Source organism: Nilaparvata lugens, chromosome 11 (genome assembly GCF_014356525.2).
Source record: "Nilaparvata lugens isolate BPH chromosome 11, ASM1435652v1, whole genome shotgun sequence".
Classification (NCBI taxonomy): Eukaryota; Metazoa; Arthropoda; class Insecta; order Hemiptera; family Delphacidae; genus Nilaparvata; species Nilaparvata lugens.
The window spans coordinates 21332616-21353046 of NC_052514.1; the positions used below are offsets into that span (position 1 = coordinate 21332616).

Below are 20431 nucleotides of genomic sequence, written 5' to 3' on the forward strand. Positions count from 1 at the left end.
CGGAGTGAATCAGATCAGTTCATTTGAAGTAAATAAAAATAAAATTCCCTTTTCTATCCTCATCGGTTCAATTCAATTGAATATTGATTCTCAAAATAAATTGATCACCAGTTTCTTCTGTATGGATCACCATTGAACACAATTGCTTCACAATTTCCAGCAAATCGAACTCGTGAAAGAAGATCATTTGGAACGTGTGCACATGAGTGACTAAAAAAACTCTCCAAAAACGTACGTGTATAGTACCAGAATTGAGGATATCCTCTCATCTTTTTATGGTTTTTCAACAGAATTTCAATCGCTCTGTCTTTCTTATTGTGTGCCTTGCTTGCATATCTACGGAATAAATCTTCTTCATGCAATTGATTATTGTATGTTTGTATTGTAGCGATTACGAGGCACGGTATCTTTCTTTAGTGATTGTGTCGATTGAATGCGGCTTCAACTGCATCTCCGACGTCGGGAGCCTTTTTTGTCATCGGTGTTGTTAGACGGTTGCCATGGAAGCGAGCAGAGTATTGTTGAAGGCTACAGCTACAGGTGTTACATAAATTCTGGATCAACTCTTCACTATATAGATAGTACTCAATGTGCTCCCAATACTCACTGTTCTCACTAAACTCACTGTTCACATTTTATTTGTAGTCTTTAATTATATTCTTGGAATGCATAGAGTTTGGCTGTTTGGTATATGAATCTGTTATGATGGAACGATATTATTCTATGACAATTCCAAGAAGAATAATTCTCGGTCCAGTCTGTGAAGGAATTAAATCAAATTGCTCGAAAAGCTCCAGATGATCCTATTAAGGTGGAGAAGATTTTACTCTAATCAGTGGAATTGTCTGCATTATTTGGTTTGGTTGAAAACCAAGTATAGATTGCAAGAGTAGAATTTATTCATTCAGAAATGTGAATCTCATAATATCATATGATTTCATAATATCGGCTTCCCTATCATAAAAATAATACATTGATTCCAGTTGATTCAGTTTTTTAGTGGAATTTATCCAATGGTAGTTGTATCATCTCTGTTTATAAAAATTAATTTCTGTTTGTGTGTTTGTTAGTTTGTTCCCTATAGACTCGAAAACTACTCGACAGAACGGGATGAAACTTTGGGAATATTTTGTGTGAATATTGGGGATGGTTTCTGACCAGACATTTTAAAAGGGGACTAATAATAATGATTCATTAATCCATTTTACAGACCTATTTTTTTGAAATTTTAGGCCGAGTGGCTACTTATAATTTTAGCATCTAAAGTTACCAGCTGTATAATAAAAACGTCACCCTGTGATCAATTGTGTACTGTTATTAAAACGGTGGTTTGGAGTTGAAGTTAGTGTACCGTAGTTGATTGGTACCAGCTGTAGATAATATTTATTTATTTCATTCACAATCACAATCGTAATCGTTCCTTAGAAGACCTATACAAATAATATTATCACTCCCCTATTATTGAGAAACTGGAAAATAATTATTCATCTCATGAAAGAGAGTTGTTCATATTGCAATCATTAATGACTGAAGAATGACAGACTAAATTGATTTTTTTTAATTCAGCTTAGCTTATATTCATCCTAAAAATGAAGATGGAAAGAATATGGAATTCTGTGTAATTCATCGTACATCGCATATGTCCTGGACCATCTATTGACAATCAACAACACTAAGAGAACATGAAATTCATCTTTGAAACACTGATTTACCGTAATCTACCGGTATCTATTTTTTTAATTCAACACTTTACTGTTAGATATTACTAACAATTGATCGAGAATATGTAGCAATGTCGGAATAATAAATGCTGCATGACTAAGCAAATAGGAAGTCCGTATTGAGATGTAAATGAAAATATTGATTGTCGGATAAATTTCATGATTCACCGAATAATGTCAAGAGATAATAATGTGACATGAGATACATTGACTCTTTGGCGGTACGGAGTTCGCCGGGTAAGCTATAGTTTTGATTATAATAGTAGCATTCATTTCATAACAACTAAATAGCATAATGGTAAATCTATGAAATAATTTCAAATTGTTGATTATGGTAACCTCCAAAAAAAATTCACGAGTCGATAAAAATAATGTTTCATATTACAAAATTAAAATGAGCTCCTTATACAAGCTTCCATGTCAGCATTAAAGTTGTCGAGGTAAAACTATTGAACATGAAACGGACATCACGTTCAGATAATGCGAAGGTCGGTGACGCCATGTTGAGTTAATGCTAATTACATTACATACATTTCCAGGAATAGACAACTATTTCAGAGCAGTGAGGTTGACAATTATCAGATCACAGTGAGGTCAGTAAATTAGCACCACTGACCTATTCGAGCAACTAGCTTAGGTCAGGTATTATGGATATAATACAATGAGCTATATGATTTTACTCTTTTCATTATAATCGTTTTAGAAGTGAAAGGTGTATTTATCAATATTTGTTCTTAGAAATAGATTCACTTCAAATCAACTTATGAATAAGCCTATTTCCAGCTCCAAGCAAACGAAAAAACATTTTCAATTCTGCCTGTATGGACAAGTGGATGAAATCTGATTCTAGTTTCAATGCAAAAATGAATTCAATTTACTGGAATCTATGTAGATAGAATAATATCTCTATTAGAATAATATTTTTTTTCTGAAAAAATGTCAGCAGATTATGCTCACAGCTCTTGGTTATGAGTTTCATAAATTAGAACTTTCCCATTGGAGAATATTTGGAAAGCACATACATGAAGGGAGTTACCAAATACAAGAAACAAGAAATTGTTCGTATGGGGAAAAATCATTTTGTGCTGTAAAATGAATGCTCTAAAATTTGTAGTGACGCTGTAGTGGAGAATTCATTATCATATAAAGTGAATTAAAACTTACAGCATCAGATGGTTGGGGTGTAGTCCATTCACACCTAGAAAAAAAAAAGAATAATCCATTAGAATTGACAAAAAATTATAACTAATAATTAACTAAGTCGTTCAAACAATCTTTCAGTTTATGTTATATTCAAAAACATGATCATTCATTTGACAATACAAGAAACATTCTTCACAAATCTGGATTTTTCAAGATACATTGAAAAAATTAACTGTGTTGTGTTTAGAATAGTAAAGTAGGAAAATATTGGAGAAAATATTGACCCATGCTTTCTAATATTGTGAATAACAGTTACATAACTGGTACATTAGTTGCACAGTATTCAATCCCGATAAATTGTAATTTTCCAATGCTTAATGAACGAGACGTTGTGTGAATATCCCCTTCTCACTCCACTTCCTCATCCACCATTATTCTCCTTTTCTACCCCTACTCACACACTACTGCTATCCTTATCTCTACACCACATTCTCATCCCATTAACCCAGGGAACTGCTACATCGTAAAGACTGGCACATAATGACTAGTGGATGATGAAGGCCCCTGCCAAGGTATCCTATTGCCTGCCTTAATAATAGGCCGTATAATTTAATAAAGCTCTCCATATCCTATTATAGCATGCGGTATTAATTAACTTTGTCTGGCGCGAGGCAGGGCCTGGTTCTATAGGATATGATGGAGCTAGCAACCAATGCCTCATGAGCATTATTAAATTCAAATAGGACACCAAAAACTGTATTCATAGGTTGAAATTGGAAACTAGGGAATTTTGCTGACTACCTCGACTCGAACTATTCAATTACTCCATGATGAGTTATCTGCAGAATGTTGAGAATTACATGAATTTCATTTAAACCCTCTACAATATGATCTTATACCTCTTATATCAAACTCTAGTAATTTCCAGAGCACTGGAGAAATGGAAGTAATCAGCAAAACCCATTTTGAGTAATTTACAAATTGTCGAGAGAAAAACAATAATTTTTTCTCAATAAAATACAAAATAGCGATCATTATGATGTATATGTCAATGAATTGTTGTATAAACATGAAACAGGTGAGGTTTGCCTGGCTTAATAGGGATGGTGTAAGTAATTTGAATGAACGCATTTGACACTGATCAATCCTTTTTTGAAATACTCAGGATAATGGATTTAGTGAATTTCAGGTTTGAAATATCGTATTTGCTCGTATACCACGCGCGCCTTCCTTCTAAAAATTTGTTAGTGCCTGTCATACGTGGGGTTTTCCAAATAGAGATACAATACCGGTATCAACAGTTTGTCAACGATGTTTACTACTCATCATGGTTCTGTCCAATGCTCATACCGTCCATGTTGTTGATTTCAGTGGTGCATTTTACTCCTGAATATGGTAATTCACGTTTGATAAATCATTGATAATTGAATATTTTGATCCATGATAATTAAACGGAGTTTCCAATTAAAGATTTAATGATACCTATATATTATATATATTTTTTCAATAAAAACTCACTCTCATTTTTTGGCTGCGCGTATAAGACAGTACGCAAAGGAATACGATAATAATGATAGAGATTTTAAGAAACTCCGTTACAATAATGAGAACTTTCTTATATTTCTAAAAATTCTCAGATTCTGATGACGCTAGTAGCCTACTATTTGAAAAAAAATTGATTAGGATTTTCACATTTCATAATATTAGCATTTCAAATTTCCTATTGGCTGCGAAATTAACGAGTGCTAATTTCTGCTGATGCACGCAGTATTGTTTATTAATCGCAAATCTCATTTGAAAAATCCACGCAAAAATATTCGTACTCTATTAAATTGACGTCATTAGCAGATTTTTCAAGGAAAGGAAAGTATAGTTTTTTGAACAGAAAAGTTCCATTCCATGTGACTAAATTTGGTCTTCAAAATACAGAGTTTGAGTTGAGATTTTTATTCTAAAATTCAATGGCATGATGCAAATTTGAAGGATGTATCATTTCTGATGAAAATTCCACTCATTTTGTGAAATGATCACCCATTCATATCAACAGAATCTTGCACTTGTGTATGAGCGATTAGAGGAGATTATTAAAATCATACAACAATACACTCACACCCATATATTATTTATTTGTAGACTATTTCAACGTGTAGTAGGCCTATTATTAAATCATTTGTCTTCTCTATATTATGTTTGGTTAGCGTTAGAAATGAGTTTATTATGTATGATAACTCCGTTATTATTTTGTCACTCACAGAACACTTAATAATTTCACCTTCGTGCTTCCACTCGATTCCTCTCTTTCATACCATCTTCAATCAATGTAGTATCAAACATCGTATTTCAACATACCAATAATTCTCTTCAACCCATGCACAACACATTAATTTGTATATTTGAGTGGATAAGTTATTTGGTTCAACATAATAAAAATTTTCCATTCAATTTTTTTGTTGATTTTAACGATTTATTTATGAATTTACAAAAATTATGATAAAAATCCCTGATTGAATCATAATGGTAATAGGCCTAGTCCAGGCAATGAATGCTCAAAAAAGGGTATAGCGGGAAACGTTTTGGAAGACAATTTTTGATCCCGCAGCTCTGTTTAGGGTAGTGAGGAGGTAAACATATCGAAAGTCCCCACCCCTACCCCTTGTGCTAAGGGGGTGGGGGTGGTTTAAAGGTACCATTTTTGGTTTCTCGCATATAACTCGAAAACTATGCATTTAACAGACATGACTATTCTATAAGAAATAAAAGCTTACATAATTTCCTATAATATTGATCCAACAACTTTTTATATATCTCTTTCACTTTCCGAGATATCCACTCTAAAAGATGTGAGATTTTTGAAAATACACATATCCCCTGAATTTTTTCCTATTTTTGATCTTTTTGAAAGAGCAAAAATTTTCAACTCTGCAACAAGTGTCAACTTTGCAGATCCACGCCTTCAATAGACGGGCTAGAGATGCGTATTTTGGCTACGTTTATCTCTCAACTAGTCTTCATTAAGCTACAAAGTCGAAAATTGTGTACCAAATGATCCAGACTCATATTAATTGTCAAGTGATCAATTGTTACAAAATAAAAATTTCACTCCCCACATTGAATCTGCTATAACAATAGACGGGAAGCATTAAGTAGTGGAATAATACATCAAATTGGAGAGAAAACAAAGCTCTACCAATCTACGGTGAGCATTTATTTTTATGATGCATTGTTGGAGAGTTGTAGGCCCTGAAACATAAAAAAAGGATTAAAAGCTGTTATTTTAACAATTTTACACTTTTAAGAGCTCATATCTCGAAAACTGTTTGAGATATCACAAATCACCACAGAACAAATATTGTGAAGAATTTATCAAGCTTCATTTCTGGATAGTTGTTCATGTCGGTTCAACGGATTTTTCTCAAGATATGAGCGTGTAGGCAAAACATTGAAAAATGCAACTTTTAAACCACCCTCATTTAAAACAAGGGATAGGGTTGGGGACTTTCGATATGTTCACCCCCTAACTGGTCTCAACAAAGCTGTGGAGTCAAAAATTGTGTTGAAAACATTCTCTCCAAATTCCTTTGTCAATTGGTCTATTCTTGCTTAACTGAAGATCTCACACTCAACACTGAAGCTGCTGCAACAGTCCTGGGGATGTGCGTAAACTAGTGAAATTATACATCAAATTGGAGATAATTTGATGCTCTATAAGCTGATGATCAGCATGGATTTTTCCCATCGATATTCATAAAGTTATAAGAGCAAAAATAGCAAAGAATTTAGGGAAAATGTGTTTTTTCGAAAATCTCACATCTTTTAGAGTAGATATATCGAAAAGTGAAAGAGATATAGAAAAAGTTGTTGAATCAATATTATAGGAAATTATGTAAGCGTTTATTTCTTATAAAATAGTCATGTCTGTAAAATGCATAGATTTCGAGTTATATGCGAGAAACCAAAAAATGGTACCTTTGAACGACCCCCATCCCCTTAGCACAAGGGGTAGGGGTGGGGACTTTCAATATGTTCACCTCCTCACTACCCCAAACAGAACTGCGGGGTCAAAAATCGTCTTCCAAACTTTTCTTCCTATAACACTTCGTTGACTGGGCTATAAAGGCTAAACCCAAAACTGTCTCCGCCGAATTTGGGTAATCTTGAGAAGATGCACCTTCACTGTTCCAAAGTAATAAAATGAGTATTCGAATTCGTTATAATCAATTAAATTTGAATATTGCAGGCACTTGGTAACCATGAGTTTGATGATGGACCCAACGGACTAGTTCCTTATCTGCAGAATATCTCGGCTCCAACTCTTGCCTGCAACTTGGACCTTTCAGGCGAACCATCTCTCAAAGTCCAAAATCTGAAGAATTCAATAATGTTCAACTTCACTAATTTCAAGATTGGCGTTGTTGGTTACCTCACACCGGAAACTGCGGTATGTTATCAATGTACAATAATTATGATGAGACTATATTGAAATATAATAGAGTTTACTCCACGCATGACAACGATTTAGTAGCCTGAATGAATGAAATAATGCATTTTTCTTATAGGAATGCACTCCATTGAGTATTGAATAGTTTATCCTACTTCCCAACAAACTGCATCTTCAAGCATTCTATTTATCTCATTATTTTCTTTTATTTTAAAATAACTGCTCTTTCACCACTACCAGTCTCATCCCATGCAATTTTTCCCTCAAGTTGATTATTCTTGTTTATTTCCTCCCTTTCCAAATCATTCCTATCACTCATTATCAATCTGTTAGTACTTTCCAGGAATGTCAGTTCTGTCTGAAGTATAAAAGTCGTGATGGCCATCAGAAGATATATAGGAGTGGATATTACCGTGGGGCTATCCACCAACAGAATTCCTACGAATTCACAATACTTAATTTTCAAGAATATATTTTCAATTAATTTTCTTATTCAAATAATTTCCTCTCCCTTTCCTTAGATTATTCTCTTCTACTCCATTCTTGATATTACATACTCTTACTATTCTCTTGCAATTTTAGATAAATTGAATTTCGAACTCCTATATTGCTAAAATGTTTCAAATAGTAATTGTAAGTCTTGAAAATGCATGATATTGAATTTCTCAACTGAAGAAAAATTGAAATTCACCGAAATTCGTCAAGGAATTTTTTTATAGAATGAAACAAGGTTTTTCCCTGGATCTAGCATTAAATCTACAAGTGATAAAATAACACAAATCCTGATTCATCTTCGAGTAGCATACAAATATGTACTCTCTTAAAACGTATTATATTCTTGTGAAAACTATCAATGATCATTATTCCATTAATATTTCGTATTTTTATCATCAATTCCATTAATATTTCGTATTTTTATCATCAATTAAATTGTGTGTACTTTTGATGTGATTCCACAGCTAATACATTTCAATTTGAGATTTGAGTCCAAAAATTCATATTCATTTGATCTCAGATTGTAGCTAAACCCGAAGGAGTCAAGTTCCTGCCCGAGATTCCGGAAATCCAGAGGGAGACCCACATGTTGAGGAAAGATGGAGCCAATATTGTGATAGCCTTGGGCCATTCAGGGTACGAGAAGGACAAGCAGATAGCTGAACAAGTTGAGGGAATCGATTTGGTTATTGGAGGACACAGTCATTCTCTTCTGCACAATGGTAGGCCTACGTCAAATTCCTCATAACAAACTACTTAGCAACAAATGATCGTCACATGAATAAATAGATGAATATAGAGTTGTTTCATCATCACATTAAATGAAGTGTTATTAAAATCATATCCAAAATTATCAAACACACTCCTAACTATTATTATGTAATCAATTCATCGATGTGAAACAATTAATTTTGAGTTCAAAATCCAGTATTCCAAAATGGAATGCAGAGGATTATTAATTAATTCAGCTGTCTGCGGCAATAGTAAATAAAATTTCTCTAGTTACTGTGATTCATTTATTTACTTTTGAAGCAGATACCGAGAGTTCCAATCATTTTTACTCAGGATCAGGAATCACCGGATCATGATAGAGAATGGAGGGTAGGGTATGAATCAGAGTATAGCATCCTGTCTGTAAAAGTCCGCGAAGCTAATTTTTATTTATCATGTAAATAATGATTCTCTGTTCGTATCACATAAAATTTTATTCAATATTATTCCATGGAACAGATTAAATTTAATTAATTTGTATTCAATATCTGGAAAAATACCAGACTGCTCGAACAATAAATAGCCTTATCGTCTGGATTTACGACGGATCATGTTTCGCGATTCGCTAATCATATTGAATTCTGTAACTACGGTCCTGTATTCAAAAGCAAACAATACACTGACCAAATACCAATGCGTCTGCTAAGAGGAATTTCAATTCGGGAATATTATATTGGTATTTGTACTGAAGGTAGAAGCTGAAAATCACTACTAATAATGGTAAGCAAATTGGAAAATCAAGGGAACAGCGCAGTCAGTGAAAATGATTTTACTCGTTTCCCATGTTTCATGGAAATATTTACATGTCCAAAAAATAATCTTGTTTTTTTCAATTCACTTGAACTTGCATAGAATTGATATGTTATAAAATGAATACAAGTATTGACAAGTGAGTCTCTGGAAGTCCATTGTAATATTTTCTATTGACATGTTCTGAACAGAGAATCGAGTGTGATTTTACGACATTCTATACTCTCTGGTTCTGAATGAGAAAATTCTTTCTGTCAGAACTTTTAATTCATATTAAGTCAATTTTTTAAGGGTTTTTCATTCATGGAGGACATTGTTTACAGACTCTCATCAGAAAATGTGTTGAAGCCATCCTTTTTTTATTTTTTCATCTTCTTCATTGTTTGTGTTCGACTTCATTTCCATTGGAAATTTTCCAAAGTCAAATGACTTTCAAGTTTTTCCGGGGATTATGATAGGCTAATATTACAAGTTGAAGATTTTTTTCAAATCCGTTCTGATTCAATAACGTTGTCATAACATTCAAAATAATAAATACTCTTATAAATCACTATAATTCACCAATATCTGATGTTGGTAGCACCGTAGCATAAGAGATTTCCGTCGGTATTTTGCGTGGAAGCTATCACAGGGGGAAGAAAGATTATTATTTTTAAATTGTAATTTGTATAAGTTCATACAACGCTAATACCATTGTTGAACAAGGGAATACTATTTATGAAATTTCACAGGATCTCAGCCTTCAACAGAGCCAATAATAGGAAATTATCCAACAGTGATTGAGCAAAAATCAGGAAAGAAAGTCTTGGTCCTTCAAGCGTCTGCTTTCACAAAATATCTGGGAATAATCAATTTGAACTACGCAAGTGACGGTCAATTGCTATCGTATGAGGGAAATACGAAACTGCTGGACAGCTCTGTAGAAGAGGGTGAGTCAAGTCGATATTTTATAAGCAATGCATAAATTATTATACTATTAATCAATTTTGTTGTTGAGTTATTGTACCATAAAAAATAATAATTTAAGATTTTATATTCTAACCAAGTTACAATTTGTTTCTTATATTCAAATGTATTGTTTTCTGCTCATCACGATAGAAACTTTTCTTGATTTCGTGATTACTATGGAGACATGAGTCTGCCAATATTTCAAAATCTGGATACAATCAGCGTGAATGATATGAGTTCGATTCCAATTATCAGTGAATATAGCGACATTGCTACCGTTACAACGTTTTTCATCCACCAATGTTATCCAACATAGATAACATTCTTCATGATATAGCATTCTATTCATCAGTTAGGAAGTTTCCTTAACTTATTATTCCATGACTTCTACTTGTAGTGTACATCTCTATTGGAATAGTTCGCCTTGTTTATTGTCGATTTGTCATTGAGGGTTCCAATTCATTGTATTATCTTGATTCTCTTTCAGCTGTCTCCCTCAAACTCAGTCTCTCAGCTTACTCATTAAGCTGAACTTAGTGTTCTTACAGTTCTTCAACAACATGAAAGCACAGAATAGTCAAATTTTTTATGTTATTATGTGAGAATTAAAAAAACATAGTACTCTTTTTTGAACTTTATTTTATTACTTAATACATGTTTCGTAATATAGATGCCATTTTCAAGTGAGTGAATGAATTTTCTTATACCTTATAAAATAGATGAAGTTTCAAAAAAGGATACTCTGATTTTCCACATAAATACGAGTAGCCCTCACAAAAATAGTTAATATTATAGAATAATATCATAGTATATGTAATAATATTTGTAATAATTATAGTTATCACATATAATAATTCAGAATCTAATTACCAGCTAACATCAATGTTAGTACAACGGGCTATTTCAAGCTCGAATATTCATGGGAAATCAGTACCTGCTATCATTTCATAATGGATCGGAATCTTATTCCCAGTTAACATATACATTCCATTGTTGTTAGTATAGTAGGCTGTTCAATCTTTGTGTTGATTTTGATGGATATAAAGAAGCAGCCTTACAACAGTCCAAATCATCTCTAAACGGTGACTGACAGGCTATATGTAACATTTATTAATAAAAGGTATTCTAATAAAGGTACAGTGGTGGTGGATGTCACATTGTTTAGCATATAACTCCCAGTACGCAAACATACAAAACATGAGCTGCATTTTACTAAATTCATACAGGACATAGTCACAGGAAACAAGCTATGAAAGGCGATTCCCAGTTAATTTCAAAGCAGTGCAGGAATAATTGTGTGGCACGACATGGAAAAGCTATTTGCAAAATATCAAGCGAAAGATCGCAACGAGTTTTCAAATTTTCATTTATGTTTATTATTCGAAGCCGAAGGCATAATAACCAGCGCATTCAATTCACGTGCAGCCACCATAATATAAATTCAACAATAATAATTTATAAATCCGAGTCCGACGTATTTCGCTAAATATATCGTATACCACTTCCGTTGGTATATAATTCTCTTGTCAGGAATGCATTCAATTGTTGAAATTTACTCTCTCTTGGGAAAGGCTGGGACATTATTATCATAACTCACTCCACTACACATCTCGAATATAACATAAGAGAGGAATAACCACTCCGGACAATATTTTGTAGGAGAGGGTGGGTATAAGAGAGGCCTCCAAGAGTGAAATAGTAAAACAGTTTTCAATAGAACGGGTTGAAACGTGAGGACATTGAGGAGGGGAGGGTTTGTGATAGAGAGAGAATGAGAATGGAAAAGTAGGGAAAATGAGTGGTGAAACGCGAGAGGCGAAACGTGAAATGAGAGAGAGACCTAAAACATCACTCTATATTATCGTGAACGTGAAATGTTTGACGAGAGAGAAAGAGGAACGATATTGTGCGTGTTCTGTCTGCTTTTCAATTTCTACCTCACTTGTAAAATCTCTACCAGTATTCATTTCCCAGGTTATTGTACATCTTCAAAAATAAACGTGCAATTATTTCATTTCAGCTCAAGAGGCCGTAAAAATATCGTATTTCCATTAACAAACAATTACAGTACGAAACGTTGAGTACACTATTCCTCCTTCTCCTCCTCCTCCTCCTCCTCCTCCTCTTCCACTTTTACATTGAAGTACTCGTGAAGCAGTTAACAGTTTGACAATAGCCTATTAATCATTATTGTAAGGATACTAAAATCTGTTCAAGTTTAGACATTGTTTTGACATTGCTCTGAAACAGATATATTATTCCATTTATTAGAATTTGCATATCACCTTGAAACAAATTCTCAAGACGGCATTTTTATTCCTGCACAAAATGCTCATGTTGATCCGATATTAGCCGATTGGAGATGAGCTTTTTTTGTTCTACATCACGAAACCTGATAGAAAAGCTCATCATTATTTCATTTTCTTTCAAGTGATTGACCAGTTCGATCGATGAAATTCAAAATTCCCCTGAATTTCCCTCGAGTAGAACATTTACTGCCGGTTTCCAAGCTCGGTATCTAGCTAAGTTCTAGACTTTTAATAGCTGGAGTCGGAAAATTGGCTTTCTAAAACGGGGCGTAGTCGCAGTGTTTATTTTCTCATTCTATAATTGGAAACGTTTATCCTTGGCGTAATCAAACGTTCCTAAATAATTAAAAATAGCTGGAACTTTACACTATTTTCTCTTTATTTTTTTTTGTTCAATTTTCTAGTTTTTGTTATTTATTCAAACGTGACTATGACAATAACTACGACTCCGCCCCGTTTCGAAAAGACAATTTTCTGACTCCAGCTGTTCAAAGTCTAGAACTTAGCTAAATCCCGAGCTCGGAAACCGGCCCTTAAAACTTCTCAAACACGTCACATTATTGGGTGATCTGCGCGTAGTGTCTTTTACTCTAGAGGTTTCAAGTATAAAGGTAGTCTTATTGAAATACCATAGATTAGATACTGTAAAAAGATTGCATCATTCGCCTATGCTAAAACTGATTTAATGCAACTAAAGACATTAGATCTGAATCCATAATGAACCATTACAAACATGAGCAATTTCGAAATTGGATACTTGAAGAAACTTCATGTTCAAGCACTTCTATTGTAATCTCAAAGACTGATATTTTCTTTATTCTCTCAATAGCAAGATTTTTTAAAAAGTCGAAATTTTTCTCATGATATTCATATGAAATGAAATGAAAATGATTTTATTCATCCAAAGAACATTACAATAACAGGAAAATCCGTATGTTATCATCGAGACTTAGAAATTTACAAAAATATAATGATTTAACATAATTATAAGGTTCTTTTATATGAATGAATAAGACAATTATGTTTCGCTGGTACATAGAATAATGTTCTCTAGAATAATAATGTGACTGTTGTGAATTTTTGCTGATTCCTATGATACTTTTCATAATTTTAGATGTCGATATTCTCAAAGAACTCGAGCCCTGGAAGAAAGTGATAGATAAGAAGAGTCACACTAAACTTGGAAAAACTAAAGTATTATTGGACGCTGGCTTCGAAGCAAGAAAAGGCGAAAGCAATCTTGCTAATTTCATATGTGATGCTTTCATTGACCATGTAAGTTTCTAAAATCAACACTATAGAATTTATACACAAATAATTCCCGATAGTACAAAGAAGGGTAATTGAGGATTTTCATTCCTATTTAATACCTCAAAGGCATGAATCATATGTCCTTCGAAGATTATTTATCATCCATCACGGATATTAATAGACCCACTATTGTGGGTAACACTTTCATCCACATGATGGCGACGGGAGCAAGATCATTTTCGACCTTCGCATGAGACAATCCAAATCAATCCATGAAACAAGAGAAACTTTTGAATGTTGTTTATATTATGTTATTTCACAACATCTCTGTGGATATTATATAAAAGATGTATAATGTCTTTTCGATGTTTCAATTACTATTATCAACCGAGTTATATAATTTCAAAGTTCAGTATGATTTTCCAACCTAGGTTTCTCATTCAAAGTTTAAATAAGAATACAAATTCTAATAATATAAATTTGTCTAGTATCTACGCAAGTCTGAGACTCCTGATAGCGGATGGACTGATACAGCGATCGCGCTCATTCAGGCGGGAGGATTGAGGAATAGCATTGATGTGGCGTCATCTGGTGGTAAGTCACTCATCAACATAACAACATGATTGTGTCTTATTGATTCAATATATTACCTAAATTTTGATCTTAGAAATATGGGAACGTCTTTTCGCTCAATCGTCACAAGATCAATTGATGATATAATTGAATACCTAATAATTATGAAATATTGAACCGTGGAGAAAACATCTTTGTTTTCGTAATCTATGGCTCATTTGATACGATATACAATGGAATTATACAAGTTAGAAAATCAGAAAAATATGGTAGCCTATACTTCAAACTTTTGTAATAATTCATCAACAATGGGCTACCAATGAAGAATACAACAAATAGTTGAGAGAACGTTTTTGTTATAAATTTCTAAACTTTGAATGTATAATATTGATTGCCATTGTCATCCAGAATAATCAGTAACATGATATTATTTTGGGATATGATGGCAAACTTCCAGTTTTTATAATAATTACTAAGATGGCATGAAATATTATGCCAATGATGGAGGTGTGACACGTATATCGATTAATCATATCTATAAATTCATTAGTTATTCAAACTGCGGTTGAGAACTGATAATTTTTTATAGGTACCGGATAGAAATATATTTCAAGTATGAAGATCAACAATATTATCATGATACTCGGCCAAAGAAATCAATCAGTGGATATTATGATTTTTTCTCGTCAATAATTATAAAAAATGTTTCATCATCAAATTCACAATGTATTCAAAGATTGATAATTCTATCACCACAAATTAGTCGAATTGACTCAATGTTTGCAGGCGATGTGACATTCGTGGATCTGATAACCACAATGCCTTTCGAGGACTCAATTGTCCGCATCACATTGAAGGGCAAATATCTGAAAGAAGCACTGGAATGGGGTGTTCGTAACATTAAAGAAAATAACTATGATCTGGATGGAGCCTTTCTGCATTCATCAGGTAATTAGATAAATTATCGTGAATGCAAGTATTCACCAATATACCCTTTCAAAATTCCTTAGAACTTACAACGCCAGTTCTTGAAGCTCTCTGGATCCTTATATGATATAACTGGAACCTTATTAATATAATTTCTTAATATACTTGTTCTGATATATGAGATGAATATCATCAAAGGATGATAAATATTGAGTGCTCTGAATAAGATTAATATCACTCGATTCAATAATTTTAAGTGCTGCTAAATACTTGTTGGTATTAAAACAGCTCAAACTGTATATCACGAGATGAACTAGGATAAAATAAATTTCTAAGATTTGTATGCTGACAAAAAACACAAGATATATTCCCATAAAAAAGATGTGCATAAAAATATTCGATATATCTATAATTCACTTAAATAATCTATTTCAAAAATCTGAATAATTATCACAGGCTTCGCTAATATTCACAATAGTGAGTTTCAAATTCATAAATATATTATATTTAATACTGGTACTTAGACTTCTAATCAATACAAAATTCTGCAAATAAAAACCTGTTCGGTCTATAGGTTTGATATAGTATACTTGGTTCAATTAACAAATTTATAATTAATAAATTAATATTCAAACATGAGATCTCAGGGATTTGTATGAATTCGGGTCGTGCATGGAAGTAAGCTTCCTACATATATTAAATAAATTTATAAATGTTCTTATGGACTATGTGATATTATTCAACACGTGGTGACCTTTTATTTTTAATCAAATTAATTGGAATAGCGCTTTTTTTATTAATTACCCCACTGAACGTAGAAAAACGAGCTCGTTTGAAATATCACTCACTGAATTGAAGTTCTAGGTGGTCTCGTGGATTGAATTAATTATTTCCAATAATTAATTAGGTAGGCTCCTTTTCGTCACTGCTGGGCTAACGCGTGATCCAGATTTTTATAAGTTTCTTTTGTATTAAAGCTATTTTTATGGGAATCTTTACAAATTATGAACTCTTTGACAGCACTGAGTTCACAGATAATTGACATTTAATACAAATATTTTACATTTAAAAAAGGGTTTGGCTTAATAGTTTTAAAAATTTTTTAAAAAGGAAGAAGAAAGAACCCTAAACTCCATGTGCATCCTCTCAGGTCGGGATCTTAAGCCAGAAGAAGGAGGTTTTTAGAAAAATTTGTCTCTTCCACGAATAATTCTGTAAGCTACTCTCTGATTGGCCTTCAATTTAATAGACTCAATACAATTGGTTGCCTTGGGAATCAGGGCTTCCTCGGCTTTATAATAGAAAAATTAAATAAAAAAGAATTTTTATACAAATGTATGGAGTGTTTATCTTAAATTGACTTCATAAATAAATCCTAACATGCGATGTTAATACATCCAGTCTTTATATGAGTTTTGTATACTCTTGATTTATCATGCTTTCTTAGATTATAATAAATATTTATACAAAAATAATGGGTGTTCGTATTTCTACACATCGACTTCCTATAGTATACATAATATATCCTTTATGAGTAAATTTTATATAATTCAACCTGTCATATGGGTTGATCGAATAATCAGCTGGTTTGCTCAGTATTGATTTTAATAATTATCGATTTATCCAAGATCGACTAATTCTTTTCAATTGTAAACAAATAACTCTAACCTCAATGTTCATGCATTTTATTTTTTTTTATAATCCGCCAATAATAAGTAAGCCGCTTTATAATTTTTTGATCTTACCAATGGGTTCTCATAATTATTAAATCACAATTATACATGTTTTCTTATCATTGTTGATAATGCTATTACTCCTAATCGCTAATAATACTTGATTTGAGTTGATTTATCCTTTGACTAGGTCTAACCTTCTTTCCAATTTTATAGTTCTATTACATTTCATTGGTTCATTTTAAAATATTTGGTGGTATTAATTTACCACGTGACACTTTGTATGTTAATTTGAAAATAATGCCTATTCAAAATTTATTCGTTTTTGAATTTTTAAAATTGTTTTATTTGAAAAGCGGAAACTGTGGTACGGGAAATCTTTATTACAATATGAGAAGCGTATTGTGTAGGACACCAAAGGTGAGCAGGGAAATTTTCAGGCACTCGTTTATGTACTTAGGACCTTATATTTACAATCAATTGCCAATTGAATTGAAAAGGTGTGATTCCTATATTATCTTTTGTGAGAGAGCAAAGAGCTGGTTATTTACAGTGAACGACGTATGGATGGTTAGAAATGTTGTTAGATAATGTTGCAGGTTGAGCTAGCATTGTTCAACGGCACCATTCTCATAAAAACATTATTATTCAATTGAATCACTATTCCACCAAGGCATGTACGGTATTATATTAATTATTACATTTAAATGCATTTCATTTATTCCAGTATTTGGTTTTCTGGGCTGTTTCAATTCATTTGTTTTTATGACACGCGCTACAGGCAGTAGTTTCAGTATTGTTTTAGCAATATTAATCACCTAGACTAGACTCACAGCTTTTATTTTTATTTTTTTCATACAATTTTATTTTTATGGGCCTTGTGCTTGTGTTTGGATTATGAGTTAATAAGTTAACGCCACTTACAGAGTTAAAAGTGATTTCGAGATCATAACTGTCTATTAGATGGAGTAGCTTCAAGTAGCCTAGACACTGCTCGACAGGAATTCAATTTCATATTTAATTAACAGATGTTCACCAGTGATATCCTATACAGTATGATTCATTTGTTCTGTTACAAAACGTGAAAACTTTTGTTACAAAACAAAACGAGACTATAATAGATAACAATAGGTGTTGTATGAATAATCTTACTTATTTTTCTGTGAACCTTTATGTATGTAATAATAATGAAAATAGAATCATGATGAGCAAATCTTATTCATTTTTCAGAGGAAAAAGACACAGACGTGGTGACTGACTACCTGAAACGGTTGTCTCCTATCTACCCTGCAAAAGAGGGTAGAATTACTGTGAAGAACTTCGATACCAAAGATGAATATTTAAGCAACGAGATATCTGGAGCTAAAAAGCATCGATCATTCCCAATGGTAATAGCTGTCAGTCTCAGTACAATCTACGTTCTACAGGTCTTTTTATAGATCATCGTAATGTGAATGAGCTTGGAAAAAACATTAAGTGAGAAACAGTGACTCTCAAGAAGACTATTATTGAATGGGACCTTCAGATCAACATAATTCACGAGTAAACGACACAATCTTCATATACATTACACTTAGTTCTAGAGTGGAACTTTAGAATAAGATTCAGTATCATATTCCATGAATATGATAGAGTATAATGATGAATGATGAGGTGGTAGTACAGTAACTATATTATGGGTAATATAGCTGTTACTGTAGGTGGTAGTAGAAGTGGTTGTGATTATTTGATAATAAATGTATGGAGGTACAGCATTGTAAGATACACGAAATACTAACAATTTTTTTCGGTTTGGGAAATCTGAAAGGAAATTTAAATCAATTTAATTCTAATAATCTTGGGCCATATGCACCATCTACGTTTAACGCTAAATCACGTTTACTTGTAGATATGGTTGCATTCATCATAATGTGTTCATACGAGGTTTAAACGAACAGCTGAAATTTCTCCATTCAAACCGAGCATCTGCATACAGACCTTGAGAGTTTTTAAGCTCTCATATCTTTATTATGAACACCATGGATGAAAAAATAGATCAATATTATTTTTTAAAATATGATAATCAGTACTTGGCTTGTAGAATGATTGGAAGAAATACAATTAGGCCTATAAAATATGGTTTAATATGCACTATTCATGTAATGATACAGATATAGTATATCGAAAAATTATTTTGCCTACAGATACCTTGAAAATTGACCATTTCTGCACTGATTGCAGGCCGCAAAGAATCACTTTTCCGCTCTAGTGCGCAAAGTATTACTTTGCGTACTCCAGATTTGCAGCATGACAATGCAAATAGTTAGTAGGTTATATGGAGCACCAGTGCAGGAAAATCAAAATTGAGTTGGTAACACTGACTGGTATAATGAGGTCCACGTTATAATGGCAGTGGAGAACAGAGTTGCCTATTTATTATGTGCCTTGATTAATTATAATTCTACATTGTCAAAAACAGATTTGGCTTCGTTGTGGAGCTAGAAAAAGATTGTACTACCTACTTTGTCGAACGATAGACAAGGATAGCAACATCAAAGTTTATCAAATACTATAATGTCATTAAAACGTGGACCTCATTATAGTAATTTCAATGCTTACATAAGATAAACCCCCTTCAACCAGTCAGATAAATTTCCAACTGAATTACTAATCATTATAATTTAATTATTATTATTATTCAATTATAAATGAATAAGGATTTTTATTAATAATAAAATTACACAGAAAAACATTTGATGGAATCCAGGGAATTTCAACAATAATTACCCACTTTTTATATTCAATGGTAACTGTAGGAAAAATTTAATGTGAAATACCTGCGCAAAGTTCGTATGCTGCACTCAAGAAACCAATATTCCGCACTCACCTACGGCTCGTGCGTAAACGTTTCTTTTGGTGCAGCAAACTGTCACTTTGCACACTAGTTGCACAAATAACTATAACCATTCTCCATGAAGCCTTCTCTGTGGAAAAAGTTTTATAATTTAAAATTTCCTTTCACATGAAGAAAATATACTAACAAATAAACGTTTTTTTACAGACATGAGCGGGAGATATGGAATTCATATCATGCATGTTTGAAACTATCGTATGTAATCTATACACTGTATATATTACTGTACACATTGTAATGGTTCAATACCTTGAAATTTTCATAAGTTTTTTTTTCTATTTAAATTTAGATTTAAATTTTAAATCATAAGAAATTTTTCATAACAATTCAATATTGAATTTTTGGAATATAGACATATTTATTCAAACACCGAACATTTGCTGTGAACAGGTAAACTTCTCACGAGAACTTTATATAAACTACATTTGTTATCCTTTCAATTTTTCATTTTCCAAATAAACATCAAAATAAACTGAATTAATACAATTTCAGCTTGTAAACTTTTGCTTGAAAAGTATACTTGTTGAATGTGAAATATT

At 32.6% G+C, this 20431-nt stretch overlaps 1 protein-coding gene across 3 annotated transcripts in view; it reads left to right on the forward strand.

The window, feature by feature from the left end:
• The window catches only part of LOC111058258 (protein 5NUC-like), a 42147-nt gene extending 26608 nt beyond the window's left edge, over positions 1-15539 (forward strand). For all 3 annotated transcript variants that reach the window (XM_039437838.1, XM_039437840.1, XM_039437839.1), the window contains 6 exons: positions 7102-7302; positions 8318-8519; positions 10050-10247; positions 13690-13850; positions 14315-14420; positions 15186-15539. In XM_039437838.1, coding sequence (XP_039293772.1) covers positions 7102-7302; positions 8318-8519; positions 10050-10247; positions 13690-13850; positions 14315-14420; positions 15186-15355 — 1038 coding nt within the window. In that variant the 3' untranslated portion in view covers positions 15356-15539. The remainder of the gene's footprint in view (positions 1-7101; positions 7303-8317; positions 8520-10049; positions 10248-13689; positions 13851-14314; positions 14421-15185) is intronic.
• Positions 15540-20431: the final 4892 nt, after the last annotated feature.